The sequence below is a fragment of the Dinoponera quadriceps genome, unplaced genomic scaffold (genome assembly GCF_001313825.1).
Source record: "Dinoponera quadriceps isolate SergipeBrazil2010 unplaced genomic scaffold, ASM131382v1 scaffold586, whole genome shotgun sequence".
Classification (NCBI taxonomy): Eukaryota; Metazoa; Arthropoda; class Insecta; order Hymenoptera; family Formicidae; genus Dinoponera; species Dinoponera quadriceps.
The window spans coordinates 44,927-60,125 of NW_014554764.1; the positions used below are offsets into that span (position 1 = coordinate 44,927).

At 43.6% G+C, this 15,199-nt stretch overlaps 1 protein-coding gene across 4 annotated transcripts in view; it reads right to left on the reverse strand.

Annotated features, from left to right (window-relative positions):
- Positions 1-12: 12 nt before the first annotated feature.
- Positions 13-15,199, reverse strand: part of LOC106741598 (atrial natriuretic peptide-converting enzyme) — a 40,759-nt gene continuing 25,572 nt past the window's right edge. For all 4 annotated transcript variants that reach the window (XM_014613750.1, XM_014613749.1, XM_014613748.1 and 1 more), the window contains 11 exons: positions 10,560-10,743; positions 5,278-5,491; positions 3,932-4,303; positions 3,115-3,347; positions 2,785-2,991; positions 2,419-2,632; positions 1,975-2,120; positions 1,625-1,796; positions 1,275-1,519; positions 759-877; positions 13-549 (listed from right to left, as the gene is read on the reverse strand). In XM_014613750.1, coding sequence (XP_014469236.1) covers positions 376-549; positions 759-877; positions 1,275-1,519; positions 1,625-1,796; positions 1,975-2,120; positions 2,419-2,632; positions 2,785-2,991; positions 3,115-3,347; positions 3,932-4,303; positions 5,278-5,491; positions 10,560-10,743 — 2,280 coding nt within the window. In that variant the 3' untranslated portion in view covers positions 13-375. The remainder of the gene's footprint in view (positions 550-758; positions 878-1,274; positions 1,520-1,624; positions 1,797-1,974; positions 2,121-2,418; positions 2,633-2,784; positions 2,992-3,114; positions 3,348-3,931; positions 4,304-5,277; positions 5,492-10,559; positions 10,744-15,199) is intronic.

The window sequence follows — 15,199 nt, forward strand, 5'->3', positions numbered from 1 at the left end:
TATATATATATATATACATTTTTTACGTTCTATATACGTATATAGGACGAGAAAAATAAGTTAAAGAATTATGCCACGGTAACGAAGGACTCTCGCATCCTAGATTAAGATACTTATATTTACAAGAACGCAGGATACGACTTCTTCATACCTGACGAAGCGACGCGCTAATAGCAGCAACTCGTTTGCACTCGTACGAAACAGACGCGATCGAGTGTACTTGCGTAACACGGAAACAATATTGAGGAAGAAATTAGCAATTTCGATTTTCGATATCAGTCCCAAGTTGGAGTGCGATGGATGTGTCTTTTTTTCCTTTCGTTCGGTTGCCGTCGTGCATGCGTTAAATACATGCGATAAACTCGGTGCGAAGTCTCAGCCGATAGTAGATTTGATCCAATCAATGTGTGACGAAATTTTATCATACAGTCGAGGTCTCTCAATGCCGTCTTTTGAACAGGCTATCCTCCAACTGCCGATGCCCATCAGTGCCCATTTCCGATTATCCGCTTGAAGGCACAGCATTGGACTGCCGGCGAGTTCCTCCTCCTGTTCAAATTTAACAATATAGCATCTTGCGCTACTAATTCCTGGAATTGCTAATTACGAAGAAGAAGTAATTTTTCTCTTGGACAGTGGGAGAGAGGGGATATTAATTTATAATTTCTAATATAAATGCGAATAATGCATTCGTTTATATAATAAATATTTTGAAAGAAGAAAAAAACGAGTATTTTCGTCGTAATATCTTGGCTTACGTTGCAATCGTCCATGGAGTATGCCTGCTCGGTGCAAACACTGTTTACTGACGGGATGCTAATATTTTCGCACCTCTCCATCTCGCTGTGTTTGAGTTGTACCCTTTGCAGCAAATCGCCTGTCTCGTAAAGAACAGACGATATATATTGTCTATCAAGAAAGTTTTTATCTCGCTTTACTGAAGAAATAATGATATATTAATACTCAGAGCTAAAGTATTATTTTTTTTTAATTTAATTCGTAACATTCTGCTCGAATAGCATTAAAATATTGTTGAAGAGTAAACAAATTTGATTCGAACAAATTTATGTCGTCGACAAGATACACATATAACGAAATACGTTTTTAAATTAAATATTTCTCTAATGAAAGAGACATCGTGCTATTAGAACGTCAAATAGATATTTTAAAAATGTTCAATAAAGCGGCAAGAATAATCAAACTTTCTAAATATTTGAGAACCTCGAGTTCCAAACACACAGACAGAAATCAATATAAAATGATCGGCAACGTACGGTTTCTAGCCCAGCCGAGAGTGTTGCATTGCGACGCGTTGCTCGGTGGATCCTCGCTGGAGGGCAGGCAAACCGGTCTCACGAAGTCCGAAAAGGTCGTCACCGGTCTGTCCAATTTCACCAGAACGGTCGTGCCTTCCACCGGTGATTTAATCATGCCGATGATTCTACGTTCTTGTTGCCAAGGTGAAGTGCTCGAGAGCCGTACGACGCCGAGTCTGGCGGACCATTCGGCTTTTGGTTGACTACAATGACAATTGACTCCGTAGAAATTACGATACAATAAAATCCGCTCTTTTGTATAGTTTATTATACGTAACACATAATCAAGCGACAACGTTTGTGCTCACCCTTGGAAACAATACGCGGTTGTGAGCAACCAGTTATCCGCCACCAGAGTGGCGTCGCAAACGTGGACGCCTTCCTTGAATAATGCAACGTGCCAAGGCCAGTCTCCGGGTTCTGCCATTTTATTGAGACCTTCGGTGCCGCCATTAGCACGTAAAGGTTGTATCCCGCACTCTGGTTTCAAAGGAAACCGAAAAGTTCATGAAAATTCACGATAATACAATAATACATAAATGATGATGTAGTTAAAACATTTATCGCAAGCTATCATAGAATATTATTATAATTGCGTCGTAATATTCGTATATAGATTGAGCTTAAAATATTTGATAAAATATTGGACAATTCATACCGAGATCGGAGCATTGAACGTATAGTACTTCCTTGCTGGGACAAGGAGCTCTGACGAAAGTTATTTCCGGTGCTGATGGGTCTTCCATGTAGACATAAGGAACATCCTCCTCATCGTCAATTCGTACTTCGACGAAAGCGACACCGCTATAATCGCAAGACACGACGATTTCTGTTACGATCTTTTTTTATAATATATATTTCACTCGACACGAGTATAAAATATTAATATATACGTTTAATTATTACATATATTATTATATATTTAATTAAATATTACATATCACTTATAAAAGTATTTCACATTCAATTGTTTTATAAGGTGATATATTTTTTATGATAATCGACATCCGTCTCAAATTACTGATTGACGCTATATTTCTTAAATACATCGTAGAAGGCACTTTCGCAAAATCAGAATTCACTAAGCAACGCGAATACTTACGAATAAGTGAGTAAAGTGCACAACGAGCTCGCTGCTGTTTGCAAAACATTATCCATCTCCGTTTCCGGGAGGGTAGCGTTTAAGTTCGCCGTACAAAGCTTCCCGACGGTGCCTTTTTCATTGAACACAACGTAGCCCTCTTTGATGTATCTCGCGGCGTGCGGTGTGCTCCATGATTGCGATCTTAACGCTTGAACGCTCGGTGCTAAAAACACTATCGTAACAAAGTGTATAATACAAAAATTAAAATAATATACAGAAAAAGAGAAATTATATCATTTCTAAAACGATTTTCTTATCTGCAAATTTTCCTAAAATCCCCCGATGTTTTGATGTTATCAGCGCTGCTCGTTGCATATTACTTACGGCAATCTTTCTCATCGCTGCCATTCGGACAGTCCGCCTTGCCGTCGCATCGCTTCGCTTGCGGTATGCAAGCTCTTCCCACTCCGCAGTGCATGTGACCATCTCGACAATAGGCGCAGTTCTTCTCGTCCGAAAGATCCGGACAGTCGATTATGCCGTCGCAAATCCTCGGGGACAGAGCCTTCGACTGAAGTGCTTGGACGCATCCTGTTGACGCGTGTATCAATCAATTTCAGTTCACCGAACACACTACTCTCAATATCTTCCGTGAAGAAAGACCCCGCTTGCAATCATTATATTATGTTGCGTAACCGAGGTAATTACTCTCACCTGGTTTCGGTCTGCAACTACCAGGGTCGACGTACTCCGGAAAATTGGAGCAATCCAAGGCGCGTTTGATCTTCTCGGGGAGACGACTGCCGCATCCGTTCCAGAACTCCCTGCAGAAGCTGCGGCAAGGCAATTGCAGCAGATCCTCCGGCTGACTCGATCGACACGCGGGCTGCAGTGCCTGGCAGACGAAGTCGTAGGCCAACGGATAGCATTCCGCGTCCACTAACTCCCTAATTTCGATATGATCATTGGAGCAATTCGATTCAAGTTACATTGCACTGTTATTCCATGTGCATTATACGGGGTGAGACGGTAACTGTTATCATCTTCAATATCTCCGAAAAATAAAAAAATTGTATTCACGACTAGATGAAGGCAAAGAACGTTTACATTCAGATGAAGGTGTTCGACGACCTTTGGTATCGATGCAATTTCTGCTAGGTAAAATGTCCTCCTATTCTTACGTTTCGTATGTGATAATAGTTATTGCTTCACCTTATATATACACCGAAAAATAAAAAAAAAATAAAAAATATCTACTCGGTAGGTATTAATATTTACTTAAGTCTAAATCCTTTTATGTAGATAGAATAAACAATTATTTTCGTGAGAAACTACAAATTTAAGAAAATGTGTTTTACTTTTTCTCTCAGTGTAGAAATATGTATATTAGTCAAGTAAATATGCTATTAATACTCATCGAATAAATATTGTTTATTTCGTAGATCTTTTTTCTCTCTGGGATAGTTATGTATAAATTAGCGATTTATTTCCGATCCACTGTTATGAATCTATCCAATTTGCGAAAAAATACCTGAAAGCGATAACATCTTCCTCGACATCAGCCAGCGACCTGTGCCCTAATATATTCGGGTACGAGCTGATATTATACGGCAGATGTTTGCAGTAGGGTAAGTCCAGCTTACTGCATCTTCTCGGCGGAGGGGCTGTCGTCGTCGGCGGTAACGTCGAGACGGTCGATTGCAGGCTGATCTGCGCATTGAGGGCCTTCAGACTTTCTTGCACCTCAAGACTCTTCGCCTCTATCGTCAGATTCGCGAGGTATCGCGAGGTTTCCGGGCTCAACTCTCGAGACAGAATGTCCACAATATTGCCGGTAGTTATTGTCTGATATCGTGGGTCAAATTTCACGTCGAAGTGTACCACCAAGTCGCGACCTTCGGTTCTACAAATGTTTAAACATAAAAGATGAACGTTAAAAAAATTAACCAAAGAAATAAAAAAATTGGAAAATATTTAAAATTTATCAATGACTAACATGGTGTGGGGTAATTTCGCTCTCTTATTTATTTATAATCTTAACATGATACCATTTGCAGTGTCTAATATTTTTCTTTCGTTAAGGTATTATATTCGTTAAAGTACTATATTAAGGTATTATATTCGGCGGAAAACGCGGAAAACGTCGTGTGTCTCGATTTACCTAAAAATTGAGGAATTCTTTCAGTTGCTTGGTAATTTGCCCATTAAATTTGTCATTACCGTTGAAAAATTTCAGGCGGAGAAAAAGAGATCCCTAATCAGGCTCTGAAATGACATTGCAACACTGCAGCTCTCTCGTCCGGAGCAACGAGGATAAATCGGTGAAATCCGCAAACACGTGTGTGATACATTATTGATGAACGCGGCGGCCGATAATGGTTGTAACATCTCATCGCGCGCGCCGTAAGGAGCAAGTGTCGTGAGATCACGAGAAAGCTGCGAAACGATCTCGCTCGATTTCTCTGCCGCGTGCAGCCGCCGGAGAACGCTGCTTCCATCGGTTTCACGGCGCGTCAGTTATCTTCGTGCCGGTATTTCCTTCTACGAAAATCGATTTCTCGAAAGCAAAACAGGAAAACCAGGTGGCGTTCCTCAGAAGCGTTCCACGGCACACGTAATCGGCCAATTTTCTGATCTTACACCGCGCATTGGAGGCCGTTGCATAATTTGCTTAACTGGCACCTTTAGGGTGTGCCTCGCGCGACAGTGCCAAGTAATTACAGGCGAAGGTGAGAGAGACAGATGGGAACAGGCTCGAAATTTAGATGCGAGAAGACGATGTACGCAGCTTCTGCTCTCGTCCGCATTACGTCCAATTAGATCTCGAGCAGGAAATTATTACAACGGATCTGACTGATGAGGCAGGCTTTTCATTACCCGTCGAGCGCCAAGACGTCCGATGCGAGGAACGATATCTTCAGCCAGCTGCGACGGAAGATGAGATTGAGGCGATCGCGATACTCCCGCGATCGCAGTCGGAATGCCTCGGTGGAGGGGTCCGCCAGTTCCGCGGTGAAGGAGTCACCCTTGATGACGCGGAATGTCGCGAGGAATATCTGGTCGCTGGGTGGGTCCGTGGTGAGGAATGTGTCTGAAATTAAAAGGAAGGGGAAGCTGTCACTCGATCGGGAGCTCGAATTCTCGTTACTCAATCTAATAATTAAATATAATTAAATGGTAATATTTGTAATTGATATAGTTAATAGAAAATAATAATATAATTCATTTATAATTGATATAGTTGATAGAAAATAATTATACAATTCATTTATAATTGATATAGTTATATCGTTACTCATATATATATATAATTGATATAGTTATATCGTTACTCATATATATATATAATTGATATAGTTATATCGTTACTCATATATATATATATATATATGAGTAACGATATAACTATATCAATTATAAATATATATAAGTTGTATAGCTAAAAAACTGCTTTGTTCAATTTTTTCTCGGAAAGAAACTGAAGAAATCTGTGGAAAAAAAATGAAAAATCCGATTTTTCCAAATGTTTTCACTCATCCACGGTAAGAAAGCAGATTTTCTTCGAGCATTTAAAACTAATAATAAATCGTGTAAATAAAATTAATGACGCGTGAAAGTGCGGAGACTACGGCTTACGCGACGAGGATCCGGCGAATTAACGATTTTACCGCGGTTCCCGCGCGTCGATCTAATTAGCGGGCGGATCCGCGAGCAACGGGAGACGCGTTAATCAACGCGAAGGGACGGTTACACCGTGGACGCAGGCAAAAGTTGATCGCCTCGTTGTGCATTACGCGGCCGTGAAAATGGCGGCGTCCTCGTTATCGCTAACAACGCTTAATAAATAATTATCATGCGCCGCTTCATTAAACCGTAGTTGCCGGTCACCGCGCGCTCGCTCGCGCGCCACCGCGCTGCCTCCGACGAAAACCATAAGAATTTACGAGATTTACCCGGATAATTCGTCGAGTGCCACTTACGAGAGACGCCGTAACGATCCACCGATGATGACGGTCGCGTCTCGGTGGTTTCCCGCGAAACCGCCTGGCCGAGGTAAGTAGCCGCAAAGGAAGGAATTTAGAACGTCGCGACTCGCGCAGCCACAACTCCCGCTGTAATTCGCGGTGTATCACACCGGCTGGCTTTCTAATGTATGTGCGATCGGCAAATGATAGAGCCGGGCTGCCGGGGAACGTGCCAACAATGTTGCGCCGCGGAAAAGGCGGATTTCGCTCCCCGAGCGCTGTCATTACGACGTCGCTCGGCCGGCCGGTCGGTCAATTTTCCGCGAGCCGGCCGATACGAGAGACAAATCGGGAGCACGCAGGTGCCCGCAGCGATCCCCCGGCCGCTCTCGGTTCCTAAGGAGCGTTAGCTAGGAATCACCTTTCACCGGCCGGCCCGATTCGCCCCGCGAGAGAGAGCACCTTCTTGACCCCCATGGCACAGCCATGGGCGGCGCGAACTATCTTTTCCAGAGGTAACAAGATAATCGCGGGGCTCTCCTCTCATTAGCTCGGAGGAATCTAGCGCGCGATAGTCATCCTTCGCTCATTTTCATCCGAACCCGGGACGAGGCTCGCGCTGTGAGAACACCTCTGGATTTCTACCGACGAGTGTATGAAACTCTTCTCTTCTCATGTGAAGAAGAAGATGAAGAAGGAGAACAGAGAAATGGAGTTTCTTCTTCCCATAATTCACAACTTCTCCCTGGCGATCCCCCCGAGATTTCCTTCTTCGGAACATTGCTCCTTTTTGTTCAGGAACTCTTGGACGAACGGAAATACCTTGCGGTCTCAAACATCGTCTAACTCGATCGATTCGGGTGGCTGAAAATTGGGAAATGACGCCGCGCTAAATCTCATTGGTTAATCGCGACGCCTATGACGAGGCCTCTCCACGCGGATACGCCGCGATTCCGAGATACTCGTGCGAGTGTGCAGCTACACTTTTCTCATGTGTGACTAATGAACGTTGCATTATCGCACGCGAAGTGCGAGTGCGAACCTAGAAACACTTCCTCGTGCATGTTCAGATAGTTGATAGATATAAATGGCTCGGTCTTGCTAAAAATTCATTCATCTTGCTCCAGCGACGTGCACGGCGTAATCTAGAGGTGCTTTTGTCTCGTCGAGAGGTAACAAGATCCTGAGATAATCCTTTCGAGCATGAATCCACGCAGGATCTATCCGGTCGCTTCTATTTCTGGATTCTCCGGAGGAATATCTTTTTTCCACGAAGGCAATTCATTACAATTATCTTGACTGGGCACTTGTTTGCCATTCATGAAATTGTGTTTATACATTCTCAATTGATATCGCGGCATTTTTAATCAATTCTGTGTATGTGTGTGCGGACGTATTTATTTTTATTTCATTTTCAGCTTCGGAGCTAGTCTTACTTAGTTGATTTGATAGGAAATTTAGTTGATAGCATGGGCGGAAGAATACGTTTAATTTCGATCTCGTATATACATTCTTACGATTTTGTAAATATTGACTGTTGCGAAGAATACTGCCGAGGTGGTTGAATTAGTACAGCCCGGTTAGTGGGGAGGTCCAGATTTGACTTCCAGCTGAGGTAATATTTTTCGCAACAATTTTTGATAGAGATTAGAATAAAAAAAAACATTGATTACTAATTAACATAACAATTAGATAAAGATTTTCAGGGGGTTACAATGTATAACTATATTATTAGTATTTAAGGACCAGTTCATTCATAGAAGGCTGTCGCCGCGTTTGTTTGTCCGGAAAAAATCGGCACGTTCGCAATATATGACGAATAACTTCGTCCTTTCACAATACTATTAATTTTCAAATGATCATCAGATCATCCGTGCTTCGGCTCCTCGTAGCCTCGCAGCCTCGTATATTTTCGCATCATTTTTTTTCTTTTCGGATACATGAGATGTGGAGAATGATTATTCTCGAAGTAGCCACCGACGGTCGTTTTTGTCAATGTTACTTAAATGATCGTAGAATAAGGTTACAGTGTCGCAGGATCAAAATGTCCCAAGGACACGGATCCCCACCTCTAAGGTCGACCGTTGGACTAGGCACGTACCGGTCGGCCAACAACTCGGTCAGACCGTTATACCTTTACCAGCTGGAAGACCTCAATGGACCGGCACGATGATCGTGAGGCATCTTCCGTGACCTCTTATTCCTCCCGATCGTAAACACGAATTAAGCGGCTGCGAGAATTACTGACTTCGCGCCGGTCGCTGTGTATCGCACGAGTGTGCCCGTGTTGGCCGACGGCTGAGTCGAGTTTGAACGCGGCGTAAATAATCCTCGATCAATCCGTCCGGCTCGCTTCGCGATGTACTCGCGGGATAAGCGGCGGTTTTAAGAAGTAAAATTTATACTGCAAGAAATGAATACGCTGCGCGATAAAAATCGCTGATCGGAACCGAGCAGATAGAGTGCGCGAGTAAAGAGTAGAAGATGAAAGGCAGGAAGAAGGTGATGCGGCCAAAGCCCATTGAGGTCTTTCAGCACGCACGCATAACGGTCTGACCGAGTTACCGAGTACTGAAAGAAACGCTAGCGTATACTTCCGATCGAACTCTTCCCCGATAGTCGCGCGCTGATTTAAATTCGAAAACTCCGCGTCGTTCTCAGAAGGGGGAAATGTTTCCTCTTTATTATCGAGAGAAACGACGGGGAAATTGCAATAGTGTTGAAGCTGTAATTTGTCGATTACTAATTATTTAATAGTAATTTGTAATTTAATTATTTCCTCAATACTGACAGTCTATATGAGTGATATTAATAGTTACGTTTGATATTTTAGGTTTTCGCAATAAATCGATTCATAGATTTGTTCCCGACCTCACGTTCCTCATCCTAAATAAGTGAACCGAAATATTCACGAAAACGAATCCACGGAAGGAAGCGGTGTTAACTCGGAGGTTAAATAAAAAAAAAAATGACCACGCTGTTCAGTAGTAAGATACAACCGAGAGTATTTATTGGGTCAATTTCAAAAAGTCCGGCTCGATTTCTCTGCCTTCCTCGGCGACGATGGAACCGACCGATTTTTATGGCAGAGGAATACGAATGCTGTCACAGAATGTTGCCTGAGGATTATGGACAATGACAGCGATTGTTCGATTGCTGAATAATTCATTTCCGTTGAATGCAACGGAGACCGCAGTTTGACTCGAAAGTCGAACTTTTTGACCCACCCGATAAATATTGTCGCTTATGAACCGGTCAAAGAAACAAGGCGATGCCGACTCGAAGCTGACGTTCAAAGTTCAAGATCTCCCATTTATCACGACCGATCGATAATTTAACGATACCGTTGCAACACCGGTGCCAATTTCGAGAACAATGCGTCCTTAACGCGAAACAAGACAGCCGTTTCCACTTCCTCTTCTCATCTTCTGAGCCTCGCTCGCTCGTGCTGATGTGTAACGCACGGCGTGTGCGCGTCGAGCGTGGCACCAAGGTGAAGTGCACGCGCGCCCACGAGAGAAACGCCATTCATTCGAACAAAGCGAATCGTCGCCGATCGCGCTTCACAGTTCGCGAACTGTTCATATACCGTGAATGCATCCGTCGTCCCGGCAAACGATCGCGATGCGTTACCGGGATAATTTCATGCCCGCTAGGTCGCCGATTGCCGGTTAACCGTGGAATAATTTCATTTGCGACGTTGCCCGCCGCCTACGGTGCGCGGGTACGCAAGAGCGGCGCGAGTGAAAGCGGTGAGGCGCTCGCGTGACGAAAATGTCCCGGCTCGCTGATGGCCAATGAGTAACACCGTGCTTATAATAACATTAAGATAATAATTACGGTGCCGAGATCGGCGTAGGAGTAACGACGGTCTTGCATGCATCTTTCGGATAATGGACGATGCGTGTACGCGTAGCCGATTGAATCGTTTGATGGGACGCTCGACGATCAACGAGTTTATTGTCGAAGAACAAGATACTTGGAAGATTTCAGCGGATAATATCGTTCACGTAGTGACGGTCTCACTAAAAGCGAGAGACGAGATCCTCTGTATTACGTAATTAATTATTTACGTAGTCAATTGTAACGTTTCTCATGAATCTTTCAGGTACTTTCGTCGTCCACGAGGCGTCTTCTCGTGAACTTTTGTATTGTTGATTAAATTGCGGTTAAATTCTGCGGTAATGTACTTACAGCCCAGGTATATGGAGACGCCCGAAAAGAGGAGGAAGAGTAAGAAGGCGGCGAGGACGCAGCATCCGCAACGGTATTGGCCGCCGAGCTTTCTGGTGAAGCGGATGTCGCTGTCGGAAGACAAGATAGAACTTGGTGTCCCGGCTCGGCTGAATCTCCTGGTGCTCACCGTACTCACTGAGATCTACGAACAGAGACGCACAGGCGCTTTATATCGGCGATCTCGACAATGTAACCGGATGCATACACACGTCGTCGAAAATTCGCAACATGAGTCATAGTGAAGAACGGAAGGAGAAAATGTTATCGATGTAAGATTAGATGAAACGAGCGAGAAACAATCGATCGTAAATCAAGTAAGTACGTTTTGGTCTATATGCTATAACGGATTCTTCATAGATTTGACGATGACAGAATATTTGACCGCTCTAAGACTGATTTTCATAATAATAACTTCAGATCTGTAATCAGCGGCCACGAAAATCCTATGTAAATAATTTATATCAAAATTTAAATAAGTTTCTTTTGCATCCATGTTAAATTCATAACTTTGAATTTTCCTATTTTGACTTCAGACTTGTGATCGGCGACCTCGCGAAACCCTTGTAACAATACTGATTTTAATTTCACTTGTAATGGATTTCCCCGGGGTTAATGTATTAAATAAAAGAATTTAAACGCAGGCTCATATCAACGCTTTTGATACTTTCAGCTCCATAATTTTCCTTTATTCTATAAGTTCCTTTCTCTTTACATCTTCAGAATCAATGTTGCTTAATATCGTAATGAAATAAAATCTCGGTAACGACAAACCGCGTTACGAAAGGGAGAATTGCTGAAACACACCGGTAAATAATAGTGGGCGATGTCTCTCCGCTGATGGAACATTCCATTCTCCCTCGTAGCATCAATAAATTTTTACCAGTCGAAGGAACGAGGGAGGGGGATCACCGTGATTCCTCATTGCGGCACGACTTACATTAACGATCGCATCGCTTCCGTCTCAGAGCCGAGACAAAGCGAGGCGATCGCGCGGGCTGGTCGAGATCCAGTCGCGATGTCGGAACGAAGGAACAACTTATCGACACCTCTATCCAACTGTGTTATCTTCGCGGAGAGTCAACCCGAGTGAATAAATTAAAAAGGCCAAAATAAGTACGATATGCACGCAATACGCCTACGGTGGCTTAAATTCACAAGTATTAACCCGAGAAATGTATACTTTCTGATAAAATCATTAAGCGCGGAGTAAGGTCTAGCGAATCCCACGACATTTAATTCTCCTCTCCTTTCGGACTTTCTTCGTAGGGAAAAGAATGAGAGCTCGTTCGGCCGGCGGTTTTAGAATCCGCCGTCGGAAACGAATCAAACAGACGTCGGAGGGAGTGTTCACCGTGGCAATCACACGCGAATCGCGCGTAGCCCCCGGGAAGAGAGAAGAGAAGACGGGGGAACCCTCTGTGACAGGTTTGTGTGCGCGCACGTACACACGTGCGTTTGAATCGCGTGCCCAAGAGGAATACCCTCGACACCTCTTCACGTGTCTTCCCGCGGCTACAAATGATGCGTTATGCAACGGTATTAAACAAGCGGCGCGATGTGTGCACGTAGCGCGATCGACACGCGGTCATTGCGTGCGAGACAGATGGGACACGCGTGTTGCGCACGCATCCGTCAATCCCCGGTACGCGACCTGTGCTCGCGTTCAGCAGCGGGCAGCCGCGAATATTCAAGCGGCCGTGTAATCGTCACGGTGTAACCTCGTCGTCCGCGATGTAGCTTCCCCTGGTGCACACGCGCGCTCAGGCGGTCGCAATGCAGCGCGATATGCCTACGCCTTCTTCTGTCCGCTCAAATGCTACGCCCGGCACACGCTCCGGCGCGAAGGATCTCGCGCGCGTGCAACCCGCAGGATGGGTAATCAGAGGTGCCTGGATACGGCCGCTGCAAAGGTCGTTGCAGAGGAGTTAAAGAAGTCGAATTCTCCGGCCAAACCGCGTTAGCGAAATAACTCGCTCGCGGGGAAGTGTGACAATTGATTTCGCGTCTGCCGCGGTAACAATGGGCGCGTTCGGGAATGCCGCTCGACGGGAGCGCTTATTAACCAATCACGGTAAAGAAATCTTCGCTCTTTCTATCACTCTATCTTGATTGGCCAATTCAATGCTACTCTACTTGTCGAGTGGGATTTCGGAACGCGCGGGTGGGCGCGTTGCGACACTTTGAAAGTCGACAAACTTTCGGAAAGTCGGGTAACTCGTTACACTCAACGTCAAAATCGGGAATTTTTCTCGAATAACTGCGACAACTTTCGTTTTGTACGATTTTCTCGGTGCATGTGATCCTGAAACAGCTCGAAATAGAAGCGCGGACTCCGTTCGCTTGGAAATTAAAGTTGATGCAGCGCGTTTCAGTATAATTTCCGCTTATGGAAACACAGCTTATTCGAGAATAACATAGATTGACGGGAGTGACCCTGGCTGAATTATCTAGCCTCGCAATAATGAGACCTGTTATTTCGCGCTGCAGTTCAACTGTGTCATTTGCTGTGGAGTTATACTAATATTTAGATAGGTGGGAAAGCATATCCTTAATCGTTCTATTAACGATGCCGGCGGACAAAAGTGCAGCCTGCGATCTGAACGTTAGGTAATAGTAAATATCCAAATGACGTCCGTGAGAGTTGACCCGATTTTCTCGCACGACCCGTGTATGAGAACTATGCTTAAACACAAACACACATCACGTGGCCGCCAGCTGGCAAACGAGATATTATCTCGAACTTTATTTTCAATCACTTCCGCACTGCGATGCACGCCCATAAGCATTCATTATCTAATTACGTTAGTTAAGGCGATACTGACACGTTCCCGTAATTACGGGATATAGGTCTGTTAATCCGCGTTTAAAAGTTACGATTTAATGAACTCTCCACATCTATTAAAGCGCCTGCCGCGACGAGTAAATCCGGCAATTCAAGGAAAACCCGACGAGATTAACATTGAACGAGGATCGATCAAACCGTGAACATAGATCGTACATCAATTTATCATTTACTTTATCTAGCGTATAAATCGTATATAGCAGAATTAAAGAAAAGTAGTTAACGAAATGATCGTTAGCGTAACTCAGCTAACAAGATGACGTCAAATGACGTCTTAACGATGTCTTATTGACGTTGGAGACGTAATTAAGACATTATTAAGACGTCATTTGACGTTATCTCGTTAACTGTGAAAGAACGAGAAACGCACGTAAAGATTAACAAATTCTTCAATCGACTTCCAGATGATCGATCGTGACTTAATGCGCTGACACGTAATATATGTTTACGTATACGTATTATGTAATTTAATTTAATGTAAGACATGTCTTCTTCAGCATACAATATTCGCAGCGCATATAATGATACCTGTGCGCGCGTAAAATATTTCCCCGCGAGACCGCAAAGCCTGAGCCGGTAGAAAAGTTCCCCCTTTTACTACGTCGTTACATAAGAGCGACTCATAAAAATGTACACTATATATCCACGTTCGTTGTGAAACTGGCGATAGCGCACGATGGACGCGAGAAATTGCCTTTAGATCATGGATATCAGCCGCTTCGCGAACAATGCTCGGACTACGCGGGATTTTTAATTCGATCCACATCATCGACTCTGACATAATATTGCGATGCGACTGTACGGAATCAACGATATCGCCATTGTTTATTTCTCGTCTAAATTTCGGTTATATATTTCACGGTAAAGTATAATTAAATATTGTGCAATCGATTAAATTCAGAGGAAGAAAAAAGGTTAGAAAATTAATAAAATAATTTTCCGCGAAAAGCAATGTATCCTCCATGATATCGTGTCGATATCGGGGAATACATATATGTATTCAAGTATTTAAGAGGAAGAATAAATGTTAATCTTTTAAATAAAAAATACCAGTGAAAGGAGATGACACGAAGAAGATGACACGCGAAAATTCTTCAAGCACAAAGTAACAAGTTCGTTTCAACTGGTAATCTACAAATAACATTTAATGCCAGCGAAAACTAAGCCGGCTTATTGTTTGATCGTTACGTAAGACTCGCAATAATGGCAAAAAGGGCGGCCGTACCGAACAATAGTGCGAAAGACATTACGAAAGTCGATCGAAAGTTCGCGTACCGTGCATTTGCGGCGTTCCAGCCTAGTTTGGCGTTTGCACCCATGTTTTTGTTAGAAAAAAACTCTCCCATTCTTAGGCAATATATTCGTTGCGCGTGCGATTTTTACAACGAAACAACCAATGGCAAATCAATATCCTGCTTCCTCCAATGAGGCACAAAACAGATCGATGCGTTTGAATGCATGTGAAATAAAGGTATCCGGCAATTCTTCAGCTGCGCGCGTGCAATAAAGCGAAAAGGTCAGGAGAGTTGGTCTTCTATGAGGAAAGAAACCTTTGCGGCTCTTAAAGATACTCGTCTATTCGCGCGCGAAAAGAGAACAATAATAGCATGGTAAGAATGTATTAAATCATAAGAGGGAGGGTAACATGATAAGAGAAACAAATTCTAATATTTAAGAAGAAAAAAGAGGAAATTCGTCCCTCGAATGTATTAATTTCTTCTTTGGGAATATTAACATAAAAAGAAATAAGCAGAGG